Source organism: Cebidichthys violaceus, unplaced genomic scaffold (genome assembly GCF_023349555.1).
Source record: "Cebidichthys violaceus isolate CVI_PGR_0920_01 unplaced genomic scaffold, fCebVio1.0.p SCAF_1, whole genome shotgun sequence".
Classification (NCBI taxonomy): Eukaryota; Metazoa; Chordata; class Actinopteri; order Perciformes; family Stichaeidae; genus Cebidichthys; species Cebidichthys violaceus.
The window spans coordinates 13446434-13466673 of NW_027176262.1; the positions used below are offsets into that span (position 1 = coordinate 13446434).

At 41.0% G+C, this 20240-nt stretch overlaps 1 protein-coding gene across 2 annotated transcripts in view; it reads left to right on the plus strand.

Annotated features, from left to right (window-relative positions):
* Window positions 1-20240, plus strand: part of map3k10 (mitogen-activated protein kinase kinase kinase 10) — a 29916-nt gene that overhangs the window by 4982 nt on the left and 4694 nt on the right. The window contains exons 1-7 of one of the 2 annotated variants that reach the window (XM_068711523.1): window positions 11026-11652; window positions 14255-14435; window positions 15310-15458; window positions 17546-17721; window positions 18104-18350; window positions 19335-19457; window positions 19549-19687. In XM_068711523.1, coding sequence (XP_068567624.1) covers window positions 11613-11652; window positions 14255-14435; window positions 15310-15458; window positions 17546-17721; window positions 18104-18350; window positions 19335-19457; window positions 19549-19687 — 1055 coding nt within the window. In that variant the 5' untranslated portion in view covers window positions 11026-11612. Of the gene's footprint in view, window positions 1-11025; window positions 11653-14254; window positions 14436-15309; window positions 15459-17545; window positions 17722-18103; window positions 18351-19334; window positions 19458-19548; window positions 19688-20240 lie in introns of those variants that run through there. The other variant, XM_068711522.1, reaches the window with a different exon arrangement.

Consider the following 20240-nt stretch of genomic DNA (forward strand, 5'->3'; position numbering starts at 1 on the left):
ACACTCAGTGCTTCATCTTCCCAAATGCTTCCTAATCTTCAATCCTTCACTCGGCCTTCTTGAGTCTCACTCTTAAACATGCATACCCTGCTTCCATGTCTCCCTCCTCCCTGTGTGGCTCAGTAACAGTAACATGATGGGGGGATCAGATGCGTATTGGACAGAAAAGCCTTGGCAACAACGCCATAGCGCTGCCTTTCCATGGTGACATGGGCACTGCTTCTGTGCCACTGAGTCATAAAGCTGCTAGCCGCTGTCAGCTGCTGCACAAAATGTCAGTCCCCCAATTTAGAGTATTGTCTGTGTGAAAATAGCAACTGAACAAGTGCAGGAATGTCTCACGAAGGGCTCGGAAGCTGTTTTCCACTGAAAATGTGTGGGTGCTAATCGTTAAGTATGTGATTAGACTGTGACTCACACCCATGTACTGAGGGATGGTTGCATTAGCTTGCCGATGCCCAGAAGGGTGAACCATGGAAAGAAAGTGAGAGTGAGAGAGAGACAGAGTTAGAGAGTGAAAAGATTGAGAGAATAACAGGGTGGAATAGATCAGGTTGTGGAGGGGAAATAAGCTTGAGGACCAGAGAGAACGGAGATGTATGTTGGGAGAGAGGCGACTAATGGGAAAGAACAAGAGAAGGAGAGCGCGGGGGATAAACAGCGGTTCATCTCAGTTTTGGGTTACACCTCAGCTCATTGTCCAGGTGCGCTGGTCTCAGGTGTCCTCTTCAAGCCGCCGACCACTTGGCATCACTGCGGTTACAGAGCAGCTTAGGCCCCCGAGCTTCTCCTCTGCCTTCCATCAGCCGGCTTCTGCGCTCAGTAAAAACACAATCTTACAGTAAGATAACGACTCAATCTTCATTCTTCCTCAGAAGAATTCATCAAAGCAAAACGTGACACTGCTCATAGACTCTGTGTGTTTGAAGCTTTGCTAGCATTTTACAACACAGGGATTTGTTTTGTATTTTTGGCTCACTCACATGCTTTCATCTAATTTTATCACAGCCAAGTTAACTATTTTTTTAAGGCATGTCCTCATGCACGTGTGAGAGTTAATTGTTGTGTTGTTAGTCAGGCCCACAGTGGTGAGTGAGTCTGTGTGACGGGGATAATCTGATTACCGTGACCTCCTTAGAGAGATGTCACAGCATGTTTGTGGGTTGGCAGGTCATGGCCCCCATGGTCACGCCTTACCTGTCACTCTCATCCTGGATCAGCCTCTAGTCTCTCAAAGCATAGGGCACCAGTCCTCTTTGACTGGCTCGACTGACACGTGGGATTAAAGTAGAAACAATGGAAAGATCCAGAGTGCTCTTGATCAATATAGACATTATAGTGTGAGACAATGCTGCAACTTTCATCAACGATTAATCTGTTGTTTGTTTTCTTAATAAATCAATTAATTGTATGGTCTTTAAAATGCTGAAAAAAACCCCAATTCGACACAATCAAATGTCATTTTGTTGTCTGACCAACTGTTCAAAACCAAAATATATTCAGTTTAATATCGCAGTAAGAGAAAGAGTAACTAATCACATTTGAGCATCTGGAACCAGTGCATTTTTGGAATTTTTGCTTATAAAATGAGAAAAGTTTAAGATTAAGTTAGTCGATAATCAATTCAACTAATCAATTCAGAACCATGAGACTAGATATTGATTTTGTCAATCATATCTTAATATAACATTTTTTTTTCATAATTGCAAGGCTACATAATAATTATAATAATTAATTAAGATAATAACCAAAAGTAAGTTTGTAGTTGAGGTAAATGAATGCCACCACCTTATATGCAATAATTATACAGTATATATATAATTATATATCTCATATCGTGGCAGTGGTGTGTGTATATATATATATATATATATATATATATATATATATATATATATATATTCCAAAAGCGCCGACTGTAATCGGTATTATAACTAGTATTGTATTTGGTCAAATATATTGCAACTGTATGTGTTTGGATTTAGATACTTTTTATAGAAGACTTTAGGCCACAGTTGAAAAGATCTAACTATTTTATATTAATAAAGTGGTATAGTGACCACAAAATCAAACAGATATTACCAGAGACCACCTTTGAATTTACATTTAATGCAATGTGGATGAGAAGTTGTAGAGATGATCAGAAACATCTACACTTCCATGTCAACTAAACAAACTTAATCTGATGAATACTGTGTGATACAGTCAAAAGCTCCAGAACAAGTGAGTAAGAGGACCTTGAGTTGATCTGCTTCTTTACCATTGCCAGGATATGAGACTGAGTCACGGTTCCTTTTTACATTCGGGCCTTTGTGTACGTTACTGACACTTTATATAGAGCTCTCTGGAGGCTTTGAGTCAGCTGCAGGTAAGACAATACAGGTGAGCTGATCACCTATCGCAGTAAGACACAGGCCAGGTCATATCTGTCCCTGCAGGCTGCTCTTACATACAGAAAATTTAATATAGTTTGAACATGTCTCACTATGGACACATACAGCTAATATTTGTCTTTCCCTTTGAACTCCTGTTAGATAAGATGTCTCTTAATCCAACTCTTATTAAAACAAATGTGAATATTAATTGTAATGTTATGGTCCCAGATGAAGCTTCTGTGATGTTTTACTGTGAATGCAGAGGCTAGGAGACACACTCAATAAAGACCCAGCGCGGTTGACATCAGCTGCTGTTTTGACCACTGTAGCTTCAAATGGACGCCATGTTTACACAGTCAACAATCATCTGAATAATGGGAAACCCGTGTCTCGAAGCAGGCTTGTCAAGTAGGCGCCTATGCTGTTTGCTCATTGAGTTGGCTATTACAAAGCAAGAAAAGACAAATTAATTTAATAGAGCTTTTTTTAATTTTTTTTTAATTTTGGTGTTAAACTAGCTACCATGACATGAACAACAGCACACACTGTAATAGCTAGTTAACAGATTAGCGAGGCGAGATATGGCAAATACTTGCTGTCATAGAAAAGCCTGCATCTGGCTGTGTGTGTGTGTGTGTGTGTGTGTGTGTGTGTGTGTGTGTGTGTGTGTGTGTGTGTGTGTGTGTGTGTGTGTGTGTGTGTGAGAATATCAGAGTGAGTCTGTTGAGGAAAGGATTAGAGTGGAGGCCAGTGCCGGCTGATAATCCCTCAGAGAGACAGAGCGGTGGAGGCCGAGACTGTGACTAACCAGAGTGTGAGCTAGTAACGCGACAAAATAGAGAGGAAGAAGCTGGTATCTTCTAGCCTGGAAGTATTTAATGGGCGTTTTATTTGAGGAAAGATGTGCATGTATATGGATATGGCTCCTAGTGATTAAGGGTGTAGGTTAGTTTCAGATATGGTGGTTGGGGGAAATTGCTACATTATACTGCACTAACCCTACTTAAAATCCCTTTTCAGTAAAATCAGTTTCAGTGATAGCAACCTAGAGCTATTTTGAGCATCAAGAGATCATGGGTCACACAACACAAGCTCTAATGTAGAGATGATGCTTCACTAAATATTCATAACCATCAACAAACTGCCAGCTTGTTCTGTAGCTAATTGAACAAACTAACAAACCAAACATTAGCTTGCTAAGATGACCCCTTTCGTGATATGGCCAACACATCTGACCTGACACTTGAAAAAATGCTGTTTAAATGCTGGATAACAACGTTGGAGGCAGGACATTCTTGGAAAAGTAGCTCAGTAGAACATGAAGCCAAACAAGTTTGATAAAATGCACCACATTTAAAGGGTTTTGAAATGTGAGGGCAACATGCTCACTGGTGGAAATTAGGCTCTTGGACAGAATGATAACACAGCAGGCTGCGTTTGAATTTCTGTGGGAATGTCTGCAAGCTTGGTGCGTGTGCAGTAGAGTACATGTGGAGGTCGGACAGCAGGAGATGCTAGCGCTAGGGCAGAGAACTCACACTACTACTACCACACGCATGTACGCCTACACATACACTCATGTACACGCTGGAACAGGCCAACAATGACCCCATTCTCACACAGCAGCCCAAGACACAACGAGAGAACAGGACTCACAATGACAGGAGTCACTGCAGAGGGGATGGAGGGGGGGCGAAGGATGGGAGATCGAGGCAGCGAGGGGCGACTGTAGGCCATGAATGACAGAGCGGAGAGATGGATGGAAGCAAGGCAGGATGGGTAGAAGAATGCAGTGGCTGTGGAGAAATGCCTGGAGGCTTGGTTGGGAAAGGGAATAGAGAGATGGATGGGGGGAGGGAGAAATGAAGGCAGGAATAGGGAGAAGTATAAGGCCAGTTTGAGAGGAGGTCAAACCATTGTTATTTCTCTCAGTGAGCAGGCTAGAGATTAAGGCTAACGTTTGTGATGGACTGTAGACTGCAGTTTGCCACTTTTTGTGTCCGTCTGCACTGTAGGCCTCATTATATCAATATCAATACACACAAGTTCAAGTCAAAGGCACATTTTATATCTGCAGCCATATGAACACCAGCAGGTAATAATCTGACTTCTAAAACTAATTATTTATAATGACAAGCAGTTTTTGCAAATCATGTACTGATTTCTGGGCTTTGCCGTTTGAATAAATATTTTGACCCTATAAATTTGCATTAGGTTCAGTGACAATAATATCCCAACAATAATTGAATGGATTGCTTTGGATTTAGCATAGGCTACTGACATTAGCTTTTAGCTAGTGTGGCTGTAGGCTAACTCAAGGCAGAACATTTTTGTTTTCTTGTTTTGTGGGAGTGACTTTTGTTGAATTTTTTCTTTTGTTGGCAATATCCATTCAGACTAGACATCTATTGTCATGTTGAGATTCAGTATCACTACTACAGCTCCAATGGAGTAGATTTTTCAACAATCTCAGACATCAAATGTGGGTAAAAATGTGTCAGGACATTTATTTTAAGACTCATGGTGTTATTCTGAAAGCAACAGGGAGAAAACCAGAGACCGACAGTAGCCTCATCAGACCCGAATGCAATGCTTCCACAAGACATGATTCAAATTGTGGAAGAGTTGATTTTACATTTTCTCATTAGTAGTGGACTGAAGACGCAGGTTGATGGCTGATGGCATCAACCAGTGAAGAGTATCAGGACTGTTGGAAGGACTTTGGACTGTTTTCAGTTCTCTGGCACAATGTGAACCCGGCCACACTGCTAACAGATGTTTGTATCTCCCTGGGTGTCAGATGGGAACACTGCTGAGTTTCAGTCTGTCTCAGTGAGTGAGAGACACAGGGAGAGCTACAGTGACACAACTAAACCAAACAGTGACACCCAGTCAATGGCTTCATGATGGCTGCAAATGAATACACACGCATGCATCCATAAACAGACACACACACATCGTTTTCTCCACTGCTCAATAAAAAGTTGATTTAAAGCCAGTTAACAGTGAAGACTCCCCGCTGCTCTCTTTTACTGCAGTGCAGCTCAGGCTCACTGTGGACCAGCCAAGCCTACTGACACACATTTACACATCCTCCTGTAGTGCGTTGTTGTACATTCTGAACTGCATAATGCAGCTGAGTAACAGTTTTAATCACAAACACACCACAATGATGTGTGCAACATATGTACTGTGGTTTGATTTGCTGCTTGTGATCACTGTTCAAATGTCCGTAAAGAATTTGTCACACTTTGGTTCGTCAACTACACACAAGCGCACACGCACACACACACACACACTGTACACCGGTGGATTATATAATTGCAGTGTATTTGCATAAGCAGACTGAAGGCTGGAGGATCTTATAGCTTCTAGGCTTTTTAAATTGCTGTCTGCAAAACAGGCCCAAAATGTATTTAATTTTACTCTGAGTCAGGAGACAGGCAAACAGTAGTGCGGTAAACACCGACGCTGAACGTCACAGGCAGCGCCTTTCCTCATCATCAACTCTATTTCACCTCAGCTCTTCATTCAGATGGAGCGTCTGAGAAGCACCGGCACGAGAGGTCGTCTGAAATGAAAGTCATGATGGCAAAGTGTAACCACTCAGCTAGAGCAACAGAGACAATACATTTGTGTCTCTTTTTTTTACCTCAAGCTACCAACTGGGTTTCTTAAGTGAAAGTTTCCTGCAGAATAACACTCCTGAATATAAGCACAGTATGACTTTGTGTTTCTCACCACTACACGGGGGCGAAGCTGTACATTTCAGCAGACAAAGCGACAAACACAGTAATGTCACACATTTACACTCACATTGGCACCTCCTGGGCTGTTGTATGTTCGGTGGCTGTTAACTCTGCTCTTAGAGGGTCATTGTTGTTTGCCAGCAGCCTGGCACGGAGAGTGGGGAGTCGGGCCAAGCAGAGAGGGCGCTGGGTGTCCCCCGAGCTGAAAGTCCTTCACCCACTTTCATAGTTGAGTCAAGTAGAGGACACTTCAGCCAGACGTGTATATTTGGAGTCTATAGAGTCAATACTAATGTAATGTTTTATTTATGTTCACTATGGAGAGACGTCATCATGTTGTACACTTGAGTGGAGAGCTCATGGTCCATCCACATCTGTGGATGTTAAATTGATTAAAATGACATGCAGTAGACAACACTGCTCCTTTTTACGATGTGTTATTGCTCTTATCAATTAAAACTTGTGCAGCCAGTGACTTTTCAGTTTTTCACTTCTTCAGAGAATAGCCTTCTTTAAACAGGATTTTCTTTCATTTTAGTCCCACTCATCTTAAAACCACTCATCTTAAAATTGTGTGAGAGGAGAAGCACCCTGTTTCCTCTTTTGCCCTCTGTAACGTTGGGCATCGTTAGATTCAGCCTTGAGTTTGAAGAGTGGATTTATATTAATATTTCGCAGTTGTTGCACACAAAAGCAGTATGGCTCTGTGCAATTTGTCAAACTAAAGAAGCCACAACAGTAAAAGATTGTCACTAAAAAAAAGAGCTTAAAATCTCTATAAAAATTCCAATTCTGTAAAATACTTTTTTTCTTACCACACACACACACACACACACACACACACACACACACACACCAGGCAAAAAGAGCCAAGAGAAATCCACCTCATTTAATACCTCAATCTCTTCTGAGAGAGAGGCTGCCTGGTCACACGAATCTGGCAGCTGTGTTTGTGTGGAGACAAAGTGAATGGCTGCAGGGTGAAACTGTGCCACTGCGCGGCTCAGGATTAGAGCCCCGATGGCCTGTGGTGGTACAAGTGGAGCCAAACAGGGTATCAATGACATGGGAGCATACTCACTACGGCCTCCATATCAAAGCATGGGGAAATGGGAAGAGACCCAGGGATTCGCTGCACGTCTTTCTCTGGTGCTAATCAGTTTTTAAGTCTTAATTGAGTGTTGTTTATGTGCTCTAAAATATGCTCTAAATGCTCTAAAAGTCGTCTCTGCAGTGTCTTAGTGAAGCAGTTTCCATACTGTTATATTTTCAAACTTTTAGATAACTAAACTGAATGGTTTTGGTAGAGAAACAACGGCTTTGTTTTCAAGCTGTAAATCGACTACATGCCTCTGCTTTTGAATTTTTCACACTGTATTCAAACTAAATAGACTTATATTTTAAGTTGAAGAAATTTGATGTCTTCCTCAGCTTGAAATAGTTTGAGAAACGAGATGTGTGAAAGCCAGAGGAAAATGGAGAGACCTATTGAGATACAAAGACATCTGGTATGTGCTGCCAGAAAAATGACAAAAGCTCTCCCTCCAGTCATCTCTCTTTACCTCTAGCGGCCCGCATCTTTTCATCCGCTCATTATGACCTTCTTTCTCGTAATGCCTGTTCCTCTTTCTCCTCCATCTCACTCTCTGTTTTCTGCCTTTTCGTACTCTTCTGCCCCGGCTATTCCTCCATTCTCAGCTGCTTCTTTCCCATATTTCATTCTCCTCTCTTGCCCTCATTTCTGCAGCTCTTCCCTCTTGTCATTTTTGTCCCTTTCTTGCCTCCTTCCTCCTCTTATCCTAAGTATCCCTTCCCCCATTCATCATCTTCAAACCGCCATGCTCTTTGCCACCTCATCTTCCTACCCCCCACTCCCACCACCTCCCACATTATGTACACACAATCTACCTCTCAGTTTTTTGACTCCCTCCACTCTTTTGCTTTCCCTGCGTCTCTTCTTCCATTTCTTCTCCCCGGTGTGTTGTGATGGTAGCCAGGCTGGCGACAGCTGCAACAGCAGACAGTCAGACAGTGGGCACTGGCAGAGGGAGGGAGGGAAAGAAGGGATGACAATTGGGGAAAGGGGGAGATGTGAAGATGAAGCGACAGTCAAAATGGTTGAAGGGGAGGTTACTTTTTTCATTGGTAAGGTTTTGATCTTTTTTCCAAGGCAGAAAACAGGGACGTCGGGAGGACGGGCTGCTCAGCATCCCACGGGCCCGTATCTCATCTGTGTTGATGCACTGTCGGCTCGCTGCCACGTCTGTCAAGTTGCTGTATTTGTTACCCTGACAGACGGCCGGGACCAGCACTGGGGTGGTGGTGTTGTTGTGCCTAAACAACCAGCAGCTCTGGGCATGCTGGGGGAGTGAGAAGCTGTGAAGGTGTTGTGAGCCGTGGAGAGTTAGAGGGACGTATCAGAGACTCTGTCGGGAGTTTGTTAGGACCTGATTTGCTGACTTGGCACCACGGCAACAGCTGTTCCACCCTGCAGGCTACACCTGTTTCTGCAGAAGAGAGGAAGAAGGATGGGTTAGAAACAGAAAAAGGGAAATGTCTGCAAAAAACTTTACTAACTGCTCTCATACACTCAGAGAAATCATCTTCATGACGGATGTTCTATTTTTTCCCTGTGTCATGGTAAAGTTAATTCCTGACACACTGAGCATTGATGATTTGACATAAGGCTCCACTTTATTGACCCTCGAGTATTTTGTATAAATAAATGCTCTCATCCCAACAGAGAATTTGAGACTTTTACTTAGTGGGTCCAAACTCCAAAAATGCTGGATGCTATACTTCCCATAATGCATCATTAGACCCTCCCTACTTTTTAAACTGCCAAATCTGTCAGACGCATGTCCACCAGTATGTAACACAGTATTGTTTCTTTGAAACAATGTGTTGTCCTAAACCCAGTCTGAGATAACCCTGATGACATCCATAATGTTCTTTTTTCAGACTGTAGAAAGCTACAGAAGACATTATACAGCTGTTTTCACAGGAAGTATACTTGTAAATTCAGTGGAGTGCCCCTTTAAACAGAACATTAAGCGACAGGGGAAAAGAGACAATAAAGCGTCCTCATAGGGGCATGAGGGTTATCTTCTCTTCGTTCCCAGCGTCATAGTCTCGGTCCGTGACCTCTGCCCTTGTTACCATAACAACAAGTTAATGACACAGCAGACTGAACTGAGCCAAAATAACACGAAACAACAACAGTTAACCAGTCGAGCTTTGTGTTTCCTTCACAGTGACTCTAAAGAATGAATTGATGAGTGACATTAGCTCGCACTCATAAGGTTATTTACATTTGTAATCATTGAGTCTCTCATGGCTTACATCTCACCAGATCAAGTGCAGAAATACAGAATGCACTGGTCTTAACATGTGGTGGGAGGGCTATTTGATTTGTAGTTTTGCCAAAAAAATCAAAGTGCAGTTTTAGCGTTTGTACTCAATTCAGTTTTTTCAATTGATTTTCTTTTTTTAAACAGTGTGTTTCACCTGTAACTGCAGAAGACCAACACCTCGATTGCCTCAGTGAAATACTAAGATAGTAAGAGTCCCGAAAAATCTTCTTCTCATACTGATGTCTGCTTTTTATTTGGCACTTACAGGTCTTTGTAAGCTGAATAATTGTGGTTTAGACAAGAACAGGCCAAAGATGTCAAAAATATATTAGGGAAGGTCAGTTTCATCACTTTATTCAACAGTTACAATAAAGTCTAATTTATTTTTTTTAGCTCAACCTCTGGCTACAAAAACTGCAAAAACTTGCATCAAATACTCCATCCTAAACCTGTAATGTATCCTTGTTTCCCAGGTTCTGTTCTGTAGGGAGTTTCCAGATTATAACCACATGCCAAACATGTTTGTTTATGGTGGTATAAACTTTGATGGCTCTGACAGAAATACCATCACTCAGAAGACCTTTTACTGCATTCCTTTGCGGTGAAATACCTGAGAGGGCTAATGTGTCACCTCTGTCCTCGCTGCACTGACTAACCGCTCTGGAGATCATTAGTCAGGCTGAAGCCTCGCTGGTTACTCCTCCATCAGTGTTTGAACAGTGGCTCCAAGTTATTTCTCAACACTGAGCTGGGGTCAGGGTCCATGGACAGAGGAGAGAGTGGCGGCAGTTCAAAGGTTAAATCAACAGTTAATCATACGGAGCAGGAAACTGCTGCTCTCTCTGTGAGCTGAAAGTTGACAATCAGCAGGTGTTTGTTAATTAACTTGATACTGAAATAAATGTTGATTTTTGCCATCTGTCTATCTCCACTCTATCAGTCCACCTCTTTGGTTTGGAGTGAAATATCTCAACAACTACTACAATGATCACCTAACACGTCTTCTCACCCACCATTAGGTTACAATTTAAATTTGTCCAGCACTTTGGCTTATGACCAAATACCTGCAAAACTAATGACATCCCCACCAGCTTCAGCTGTACTTTAGTGCTAATTAGCAAATGTTAGCATGCTAAACACAATACCTGTTAAATATGAGCATTACTACTACTCTAGTTTGACTTTTACCTCACCACAAACAAGCTTTGGACCTCGTTGTTTATCCGTCTTACTCTTTGGTTTTCATCACAGCCTCACAGAGCTGCTAGCGCGGCGGCAGGTTTGTGTTAATCAGCTGGATTACATTTATTTCGCAGCTCTTTGTTGGTTACAAACATAACACAGGTCATTGATAAGATAAAGTCTGACTGATATCAGCTTTGCAGAGAAAGGTCTCATTGGAGGACAGTCTCTCTGTACGTGAAATGAATCCTCTACTGAATGCTTTAAAAAGTTCATCATTTGATCATGGCAATAGGGTGCAGCAATGCAGTTATTCTTGTTGATTAATAGTAAAATAAAACATGTTATAGTGTGAATAATCAACAGCACATATGGCCTGTGATATTTCCCATAATGCTTGTTGCGATGGAAGACTTTGTATTAACCAGTGAGCTTGTCAACCGTATTCCTGGCTGTCTTCTCATCCGTGTGCATTACTCTATTTTGAGATAACATTTCCAGCAGCATTGCATTGTGTAAAAGCCACACTATCCTCAAGGACTTTTCTCTCTCCCCTCGCTGTGACAGAATGTGCTGCGATGTGGGTGTTATTTGTGTATCGCTGCCCTTCAGGTTTCTGCGCTTCCAGCTGAATATATAAACATGTTGATCTTTGGTGTTTTGACGTATGGCTGAAACGCTGTTGGCAGTGAAAACCTGTGGCGGGATAAATGAATGAGCATGCGCAGGTGGCGTTAAGGAAGCAGCGCAGAAACGTTCTCAAAGTGTGAAAGTAACACGATGATGTTCTAATTAAATCAGGAGGAGAGCAGGTGGAAGTGCTGCTTCGCTCACACGTTCAGTTTCTGTAAACAGTCCTCCATTCAGTTTCTGTCTTTCCTCCTCAGCCTCTTGTGTCTCGGTCCTCTCCCCTCCCTCCACCTACAAACCATGATGTCCTTTTGCCCGCGTGGATGTTCTCCGTATTTATACACACAAAACAAACCAGGAAAGGTACATACCCGTCTAAGCATGCAAACACATCGTTCTTTCTGAGTTTCACTGGACTCCATCTTTTGTTCTCCAGAGAGACAGAAAGCGTTAGCCCCGAGGAGACAGCTGTCCCTCACAGAGACGACAGTATCAGAAGAGGAAAAAGACAACTGGAGACAACCTCTGAAGTACTTCTTCACTTTAGAAATCCCATTTAATTTATTCTTCTAATTCAGCACATTTTTAAGGAACTACTTATTTTGCAAATACAATTTTAAATGCCAAAAATGTGATCACCTTATAAGATATTATGCATTTTTATAGATTACACCCCATTAAGTCCAACATAATAAGTAAGTCGGCAGCAACAAATTAATTATTTAATTATACATGAATCTATTGATTAATTCATGAATTAATACATTTATTGTTCGTTCTATGACTTGCCAGAAAAAAAATGAAAAATGCCCGATAATAGAGACGAGGACATGTTAAATACGATTAAATAAGATTCAATTTTCTTTAAGACTAAGAAAACCAATAAAACTTCACATTTGAGAAGATTGAATTTGGTGTTTTTGCTCGAAATTGTTGAATAAAGTTTCTGATGCTCCACTAATTGTTTTGAATAGCAATTAATCTACAAATTATTTTCATTATTAAAAGATTTGCCCATGAGATGTGAATGAAAATAATAAAAAAAAGGGCCATGGTGTCATATTTAAGCCTTATACTAAGTAAAAGTACATTTGCAAGTTTTCTGGGCCATACTACACACTTTAATGGTTAACAATGTGTGTTTTATTTTATAACATTATCATATATATATATTGTTTTAATGTAAAATGTTTACCTGAAAAGTAACCACTAACAAAAATAATGAAGTATAAAAGAAAATTTAAGTACCTCAAAATTGTACTTAAGTACAGTACTCGTGTAAATGTACTTATGTACTTTCCACCACTGCTTGTTTTATTCAACCAACAGTCTAAAATGCTAAGACATTCAGTTCACTCTTATCTGAGAAAGAAAAGCATCAAATCCTTTGAGAACTTGCAAAAGTTTCACAACTTTGCTTTGAAAATACCTGAAATAAGTAATTGATCACTGGACCGATTGTTTCATCTGTAATATTAAGTAATTAAACCGTCACACAAAACTAAACATTTAAATACTGATCACATGTCAGTAGTGATGTAACACTCTGAAGGGGAGCTTCTGCAAATAAAATATTAAATGCAGAACTTTAACTTGTAATGAGAGTATTTTACAGTGTGGTTCTGCTACTTTCACTAAAGTGAAGGATGTGAATACTTCTCTCTGACTATGGAAATATGTACAGACGGGTCAGAGAGCAATTCTTTATCACTGAAACTGGTCTCCTAGCGAGGTTGTGGACAGAGCAGAGCACAGAGAGACACACCTTTATCACGTGAAAGGTTGTGTGCGTGCGTGTGTGTGTGTGTGTGCAGCAGTGCATGTGTGTGTAAACAAAGACGCCGCTGTGTGTGTGTGTGTGTGTGTGTGTGTGTGTGTGTGTGTGTGTGTGTGTGTGTGTGTGTGTGTGTGTGTGTGTTACTCTCTCCACCACCCTTTGCATACGCCTGTAGATAAGTGTGAGAGAGAGAGAGAGAGAGAGAGAGAGAGAGAGAGAGAGAGACAACTCCCTCCTATCGCCCAGTGCTGATGTACAGTCCAAATATTTCCATAGACAGCTCTCACACGGAAATGAAGGAGGAAGTCGTACATGGAAGAGAGAGAAAAGGGACAGAGCGATGAGGTTAAATGCTAATATTGACAAATTATGCTATGTACATTAAAATGACTGTCACTGTATGGTAAATATCCTCTCATCACACACTACTGGACAAGTTGTGCCCTCCAGCAGAAACCTGGCTAGCACACTGGTCTGACCACGCCTGCTCTGTAAACACGACTGTGCTTTTGAACTTGCACAGCTTTTACATCTTGTTTTTGAACGGGACACAGTTTAGTTGGAAAACAGTTTGAGTGTGTGGTAAAATGTTGATGATTTACCAGTCTGTCCTGTTCATTATACACGTCTTTTTAACAATTTTACCTACTGATTATTTTCCCAATAAATCGATTTATTGCTTGGTTCATAAAATGTCAGAAATAAGTGGAGAAAACAAGCATCACAGCTTTACAAAGACCAAGCTGAGGTCTTCAAAGTCTGTTTTGGTCGACTTAAACAAAACAAAAAAATATTCAAGTTACTATCATAAAGAAGTAAGAAAACAAATATTTACATATAAGAACTTGAAGCTAGTATATTTGTCCTTCTTTAGTAAACAAAAACCTGATAATTTTAGACTCATTGAGCTCTCTTTGCTGTCTGTTTAGTTTGATCTCTTGTCAGAGAGCGTTTAGCAGGAGCAGTTTTGGTTTGTATGTTGCTGTCTGATACATAATGTGTGCACAACACTGTTTTTTTTTTAAAGATATTTTTTTATTAGAAAGCATGTACACAGCAACAGTTCACATAATGATCCACGTTCCAACAAGACAAAACAGTACGGACAACTTCCTGAGCCTCTTAAAGTTAACTTTTTCTAATACCGTCGTCTTTTAACACAATTCTTTGTCTGCTCCTCTTCCTCAGTCCTCATCCAGGAGCCGGTGGAGCGGGAGGACTTGGGAGGGAGAACCCTGAAGATCACAGACTTCGGTCTGGCCAGAGAGTGGCACCAGACCACCAAGATGAGCGCAGCGGGGACTTACGCCTGGATGGCCCCCGAGGTCATCAAGGTGTCGCTCTTCTCCAAGAGCAGCGACGTGTGGAGGTACCTGTGTCTCACCTTCATGTTTCATACAGGGACAAACGTAGCAGGATATGTTTTACATATGTATAGTGTTACAAATCAGGCTTGAATTAAGAATATTAGTCTTTTTTTTACTTAATTTCCTGTCCAGTTAGGTCAGATGTGATTTTCAGTATGCATCAGTGGTTGAGGAAATATTCAGATCCTTTTCCGAAGTACAATTAAGGATACTGAAATATACAGTAAAAATGTCACTGAAATAAAATTACATGAGCGTAATTAGCAAACTAATAAATGTATCAAAAGTTAAAATACTCATGATTCCGAAAAAATGCTCCCATGTGACTGTTACTCTGTTACATGTAATATATTATACATACAGCATATATTATATAATTAGATTAACACTACTGATGCATTAATGTGTAAGCAGCATTTTACTGACTCTTCACATTTTATATGTTCTTTGCTGTTTTAATCTTTAACAGTTTTATAAGCTCATTATTTGTTTTGTATCTAGAATATTTCAGTAATATGTTAAATGACTTGTAACTCCAGCTGTCAGATGGATTTCGTGGAGTAAAAAGTACAAAATGTCTCTCTGAAAAGAAAGTATGAAGTAGCTTTAATAACTGATTTAAAGAATAACGCTGTGAGACTTTTTTTTGTTGTTGAAAATGTTCACGTTCAGCCTGTATCTGAATCACTTGATACACCTGTCATATTAACACTGTGTTGTACTGCGTACTTTTAATAATATTTAAAGCTATTTTTTCTAAAAAACAAATAGTGTGGTTCAGTTACTGGAAACAGATGAAAGATTTCTGTGGTCACTGTTAAGCGATGGAAGGATAGTTTTTGGCTAGTTCATGGCACATTAAAACTCTCGTCACAGTTTCGGTGTGTTGCTGTGGGAGCTGCTGACCGGCGAGGTTCCCTACCGGGAGATAGACGCACTGGCGGTCGCTTACGGCGTCGCCATGAACAAGCTAACACTTCCCATCCCCTCAACGTGCCCTGAACCCTTCGCTCAGCTGCTGGGAGGTAAGCAGCCCGAACTCCTGCGCACTTTGAGGGATCATAATATCAAAGAATGCAGAGTCAATACTGCCTTCCTTGTTGAGAAAGTGATATACAAGCTTGACAGTTGTTTGTGTTTTGATTGGTACGACTTCCTCCTGCTTGTCTCACTTGTCCCATTCATTCATGGTTGACAAGCAAACTTTCAGGAGCTTTATGTTTTGGGATTTTGCTGTATGCCAGTCATCAAATATGACCTTAAACATGTCACTGATGATGCAGAAAGTCACTTTGAAAAAGGTCTCTCGGGTGTTTACACCCACTGACTTTAAAGTGGTGAGACCGTACTCAACTTTTTGAGGTTTCAGCTTTTAAAAAAAAAAAAGAAATATCTGCATCTGGGAGCTGAGATGAACACGAAGAGTTAAAATGGACGAGGACCATTCATTAAGTTGCTTTTTATACATCCTCGTGCAGTCCTGATCCCCTGGGCCGGATTTCTCCTTTTCACCTTGCAAATAGTAATGGAGAGTATTAACCAGCTCTTGTTTCACAGTTCAGGTGATCTCTGTTCAAACACACCCGCCTTATATCCATCTGCCTTAATGTGCTTATTCAAGCTATGCTAGACACTTTTTAATTTTTTTTTGAATGTAGATGGTTAAGCTGCCGGCCAGGTTTTTTAAAAGAGCTGTTTAAAACTGTCAGCCAACTTCCCCTCCCACTCTGCTCCTAAAGCTCTTTTCCTCCCCATTTCGCCTCTCACTGCGCTTCATCTTATCCATGTTCATCCGTTAATCTCTCCTTTGTCATCCCTCACTGCTCCCTACACTCTGTTTACTCCTGTCATCATCTCACTTTCATCTCCTCTCCCTCCAACTTTTATCCCCACTCTCTTTATGCTAATGCATTTTACCTGTTACATAAATGTTACCTGCTATTAACTATATTTTCAGGCCGTAAAACTGCTCTTAAATAACACTCTGCTTGGCCTTTTGATGATGCTTTTCTCACCATGACTTGTGTCTTTCAGTAGATGGTTATGGCTGTAGTTTAGTGTTGGAGAGGCAGCTCTGATCACTGTAGGTGTGCACCATGTTTGTACAGCAGTCAGTCAGAGTTTGGCTCGTGATAGTTGCCATATGCTGTCCCATCTTGTCTTGTCGTTGCCGACTCTACTGCCAGAAATAAAAAAAATTAAAAATGATATCCAGACTTAAAATTCAAGGATGATGAAAGGAAAAGTCAGGGGATATTCTATATTTTATTAATTGTATATAAATCTCACAAAAAGACCAAAACCACCAATGAATTGTCATCTGTGCAGCCCAAACCAGATATATCTTCCTTCATTGTTGTTAAAAGCACATCAATGAACCTCACAGTTGTACTGAGTGACATGTTGCTTCACCACCATGAATGTACACACTGTAGTTTATGTTGATGTCACATATAGCGTCCTGCTGCTGTAAATACTCACTGGAGCACCAAAGGTGTGTTAATCCACAGCTGAAAATAGTCCCCAACAAATTTACTTTTTACTCCTGCTTGAGTAACGTTTGATGAAGACTACCATGCCCAGCTGTTAAAGGACATTTTTGGAAAACTAAATTTTATATTTGAGACCGTGTTTAAAAGATTCATGGTTGAATGAATGGGCTTTGGGCTGAGTGCTACAGACTAGGTGGGGAATCAGAAAGTTTTCATGTGATTTGTAGACAATAAAAAAGAAACCATATTAAAACACCAGCCTCATCCTTTAAGCAGGAGTGTCAGCTGAAACTCCCTTTAGCTGTAAAACTTGGTGTGCATCATTTTTCCGGACAGTATAACAGGATTCAAAGTCAGGATTAAACTATTGCCTTATTGATTAAAAACATAGCTACAACTAAGTCGGTTGTTTCAGAAAAAACAACATTTTTGACAAAACAAATCTTTGCTTATATGGAGGTTAAATATACTTATTGTTAATCACTTTAAAACAGCATCTGCCAAATTAATAAAATGTACATGATATAGCCACTGCATACCATCTGAATAGGATGGTAATACTTATATTACATGACTTTAACCTCAGTAATAACTTTACCTCTTGTCTCTAAACCCCTCAGAGTGCTGGAGCCCAAACCCCCGCAGCCGGCCCTCCTTCACCAACATCCTGAGACGACTGCAGGCCATCGAGCAGTCGGCCATGTTTCAGATGCCTCTGGAGTCTTTTCACTCCTTACAAGAAGACTGGAGGCTTGAGATCCAGCAGATGTTTGACGAGCTCAGGGCCAAAGAGAAGGTGAGACATCTGAAAACGCAGATCGAGTCAAGTCAAGTCTAATTTTAGAGAAATTTAAGTTTTAAAACGGGTTTAAATAATATGCTCTATATCTGAGGATGTTTACATGTTTCATTAGAGTTTATTTATTCAAACAGAAGAGCGACTTCAGCAGAAAGTCACATATTATATTAAGGGTGGGAGGAATCTCACCACATCACTCTCTGATTATTAAATCTGTCTGAGGTGTTTCTGTAAATTACAATCACCTTAGCAACAAGCCTTTTGCCAAAAAAGGTGTTAGAGGAGGTGCTGCTGTGCTAACAACCCTTTCCTCTTCCTCTCATCCTCAAACTCTCCTCTTCTCATCTCCTCCTTCATCATCTTCCTCTTCTCTCCTCAGGAGCTGAGGTCCTGGGAGGAGGCGTTGGCTCGAGCAGCCGAGGAGCAGAGGGAGCAGGAGGAGCAACTTAAGAGGAGGGAGCAGGAGCTGGCGGAGAGGGAGATCGACATCGTGGAGCGAGAGCTGAACATCATCATCCACCAGATGTACCAGGAGAAACCCAGCGTGAAGAAGCGAAAAGGACACTTCAAGAAAAGCAGATTACTGAAGCTGGGCCGAGACAGCAACTGTATCAGTCTGCCCTCTGGTGGGTGGAAGAGGAAACTGCAGGCAGATTGTTCAGTTTGTTTTGATCTGATGAATGCAATGAAACTGGCAGAGCTTCCAGTTAACATTGTTTTTCCATGTTGGAAATGTAATACAAATACAGCTCTTAGAGATAAAAACATCAATAATTAGTTAATCTACACCGATACACTGCAAAGTCAAGTTCACTTCAATCTCCTTTCATTTGAAGAGAGGAAAGCCACACTCTCAGATGCTTTCAATATATCAACATTTCACACTTTGAGGAAAGATGCTAAGCTACTATTAAATTATTGTAGCTTAGTGTGCGGTCATTCTTTCTTCAAAATAGCACCTCATTTATTCTCATTTAAACTGTAGATATTTTCCCCATTTTATTAGAGAACATCATAGAAAAACGGCACTCTTTTTAAAGCTCTATCCTGCAAACGTTTCATAGTTTTACTTAACAAACAAATTACTGAAACATTAATCAACAAATTGTAAAATTATACATTCCTTTAGTTTGTCAGCCAATTGATTAATGTACTTGTGTTTGTTTCAGCATATGTTTATGTTAGTCAGTACTGTATATGTTACAGCCCAGGCAGACAAAGTGAAGATTCATAAACCTGGTTCAGGGTCCAGGTTTAGCAGTACAGGTTTAGGTTAAAATGGCTGGAAAGCAAAGGCATAATACTGACAATCCAACAGGGACTGAGTGGGAAAGGGCTGGATTTATACTGCAGTGGGGATGAGGGAAAGTGTAGACAGGTAAGCTGGTGGATGTGAGAGTCAGGTGACTGGGACAGGTGGGAAAGTCTAAGGGCATCCGATGTAGAAAGGCAGGAGACAGAGGAGATGAAAGTGAGAAGCCAGAGGCCATCAGGACGCCATTCTGTGACTTATAACGAAGCTCATACTAGTCTGCACCTCGCTGTTGGGACATGTCTGCCAAATTAAAAATTATTAATGTGATAACGCCCCTCTTCTTGCTCACCTGTAGGCTTTGAGCATAAGATCACAGTTCAGGCGTCTCCCAGTGTGGACAAGAGGAAGACTCAGGGGAGCGAGAGCACCACCCCGCCCGCCAGCCCGGGGGTCATGCCCCGACTGAGAGCCATAAGACGTGAGTGAAAACAAACGGCAGTCAGGTAGCATCCTGTGTGGGAGAAAGTGAACATGAGGCGAGAGAGTAACGTTATCTGACTATCCTTCAGTGACGCCGAGTGACGGCAGTAAGACGTGGGGTCGCAGTGCTGTGTGTAAGAAGGAGGACCTGTCGACCAGCAAGAAGAAAGGACGCACCTGGGGACCGAGCTCCACCCTCCAGAAGGAGAGGGTCGGTGGGGAGGAAAAGTACGTGCACAATTTGTTTACAGTTCACTCAGTCAGTGATGAATGAGTTTCACCTAATGAAGACAGTAAGACTTTATGGGGTGCAAAACCTTTACCTACTTGTATTAAGTTAAAACAAGGTTATTTTGGGAAACGTTTCACAAATTATTCACGGTAAATGACGACATAAAAAACAATCAAGTTACATATTATTGGAATTTGTTTTTGAACCCATTCTAGCTGATGGGGATAGGATGAGTTTAGACCATGAGAGAAAGTCGACACAAACTCAAAAATAAAATACGAACACTGAAAGTAAAAAACAACCAAACAAATGTGAACTGTTTAGATGTTTGGATCTAGTTTGGTGATACGACAATTTGCAGCAGGTTAGCAGCGTTTTCTAAAAGAGGAGGAACATAATGTACCTGCAGAGACAAGAATTTGATCACAAGGATCTTTTTCTGTTACAGTTGTCATAGACGAGACAAAACCGCCTTTTCTCATATGTTTCTAGACAGACTATTTCTCGTAACACGGAGAAACAAAAGCTTTCGATCAATATGTCATTACT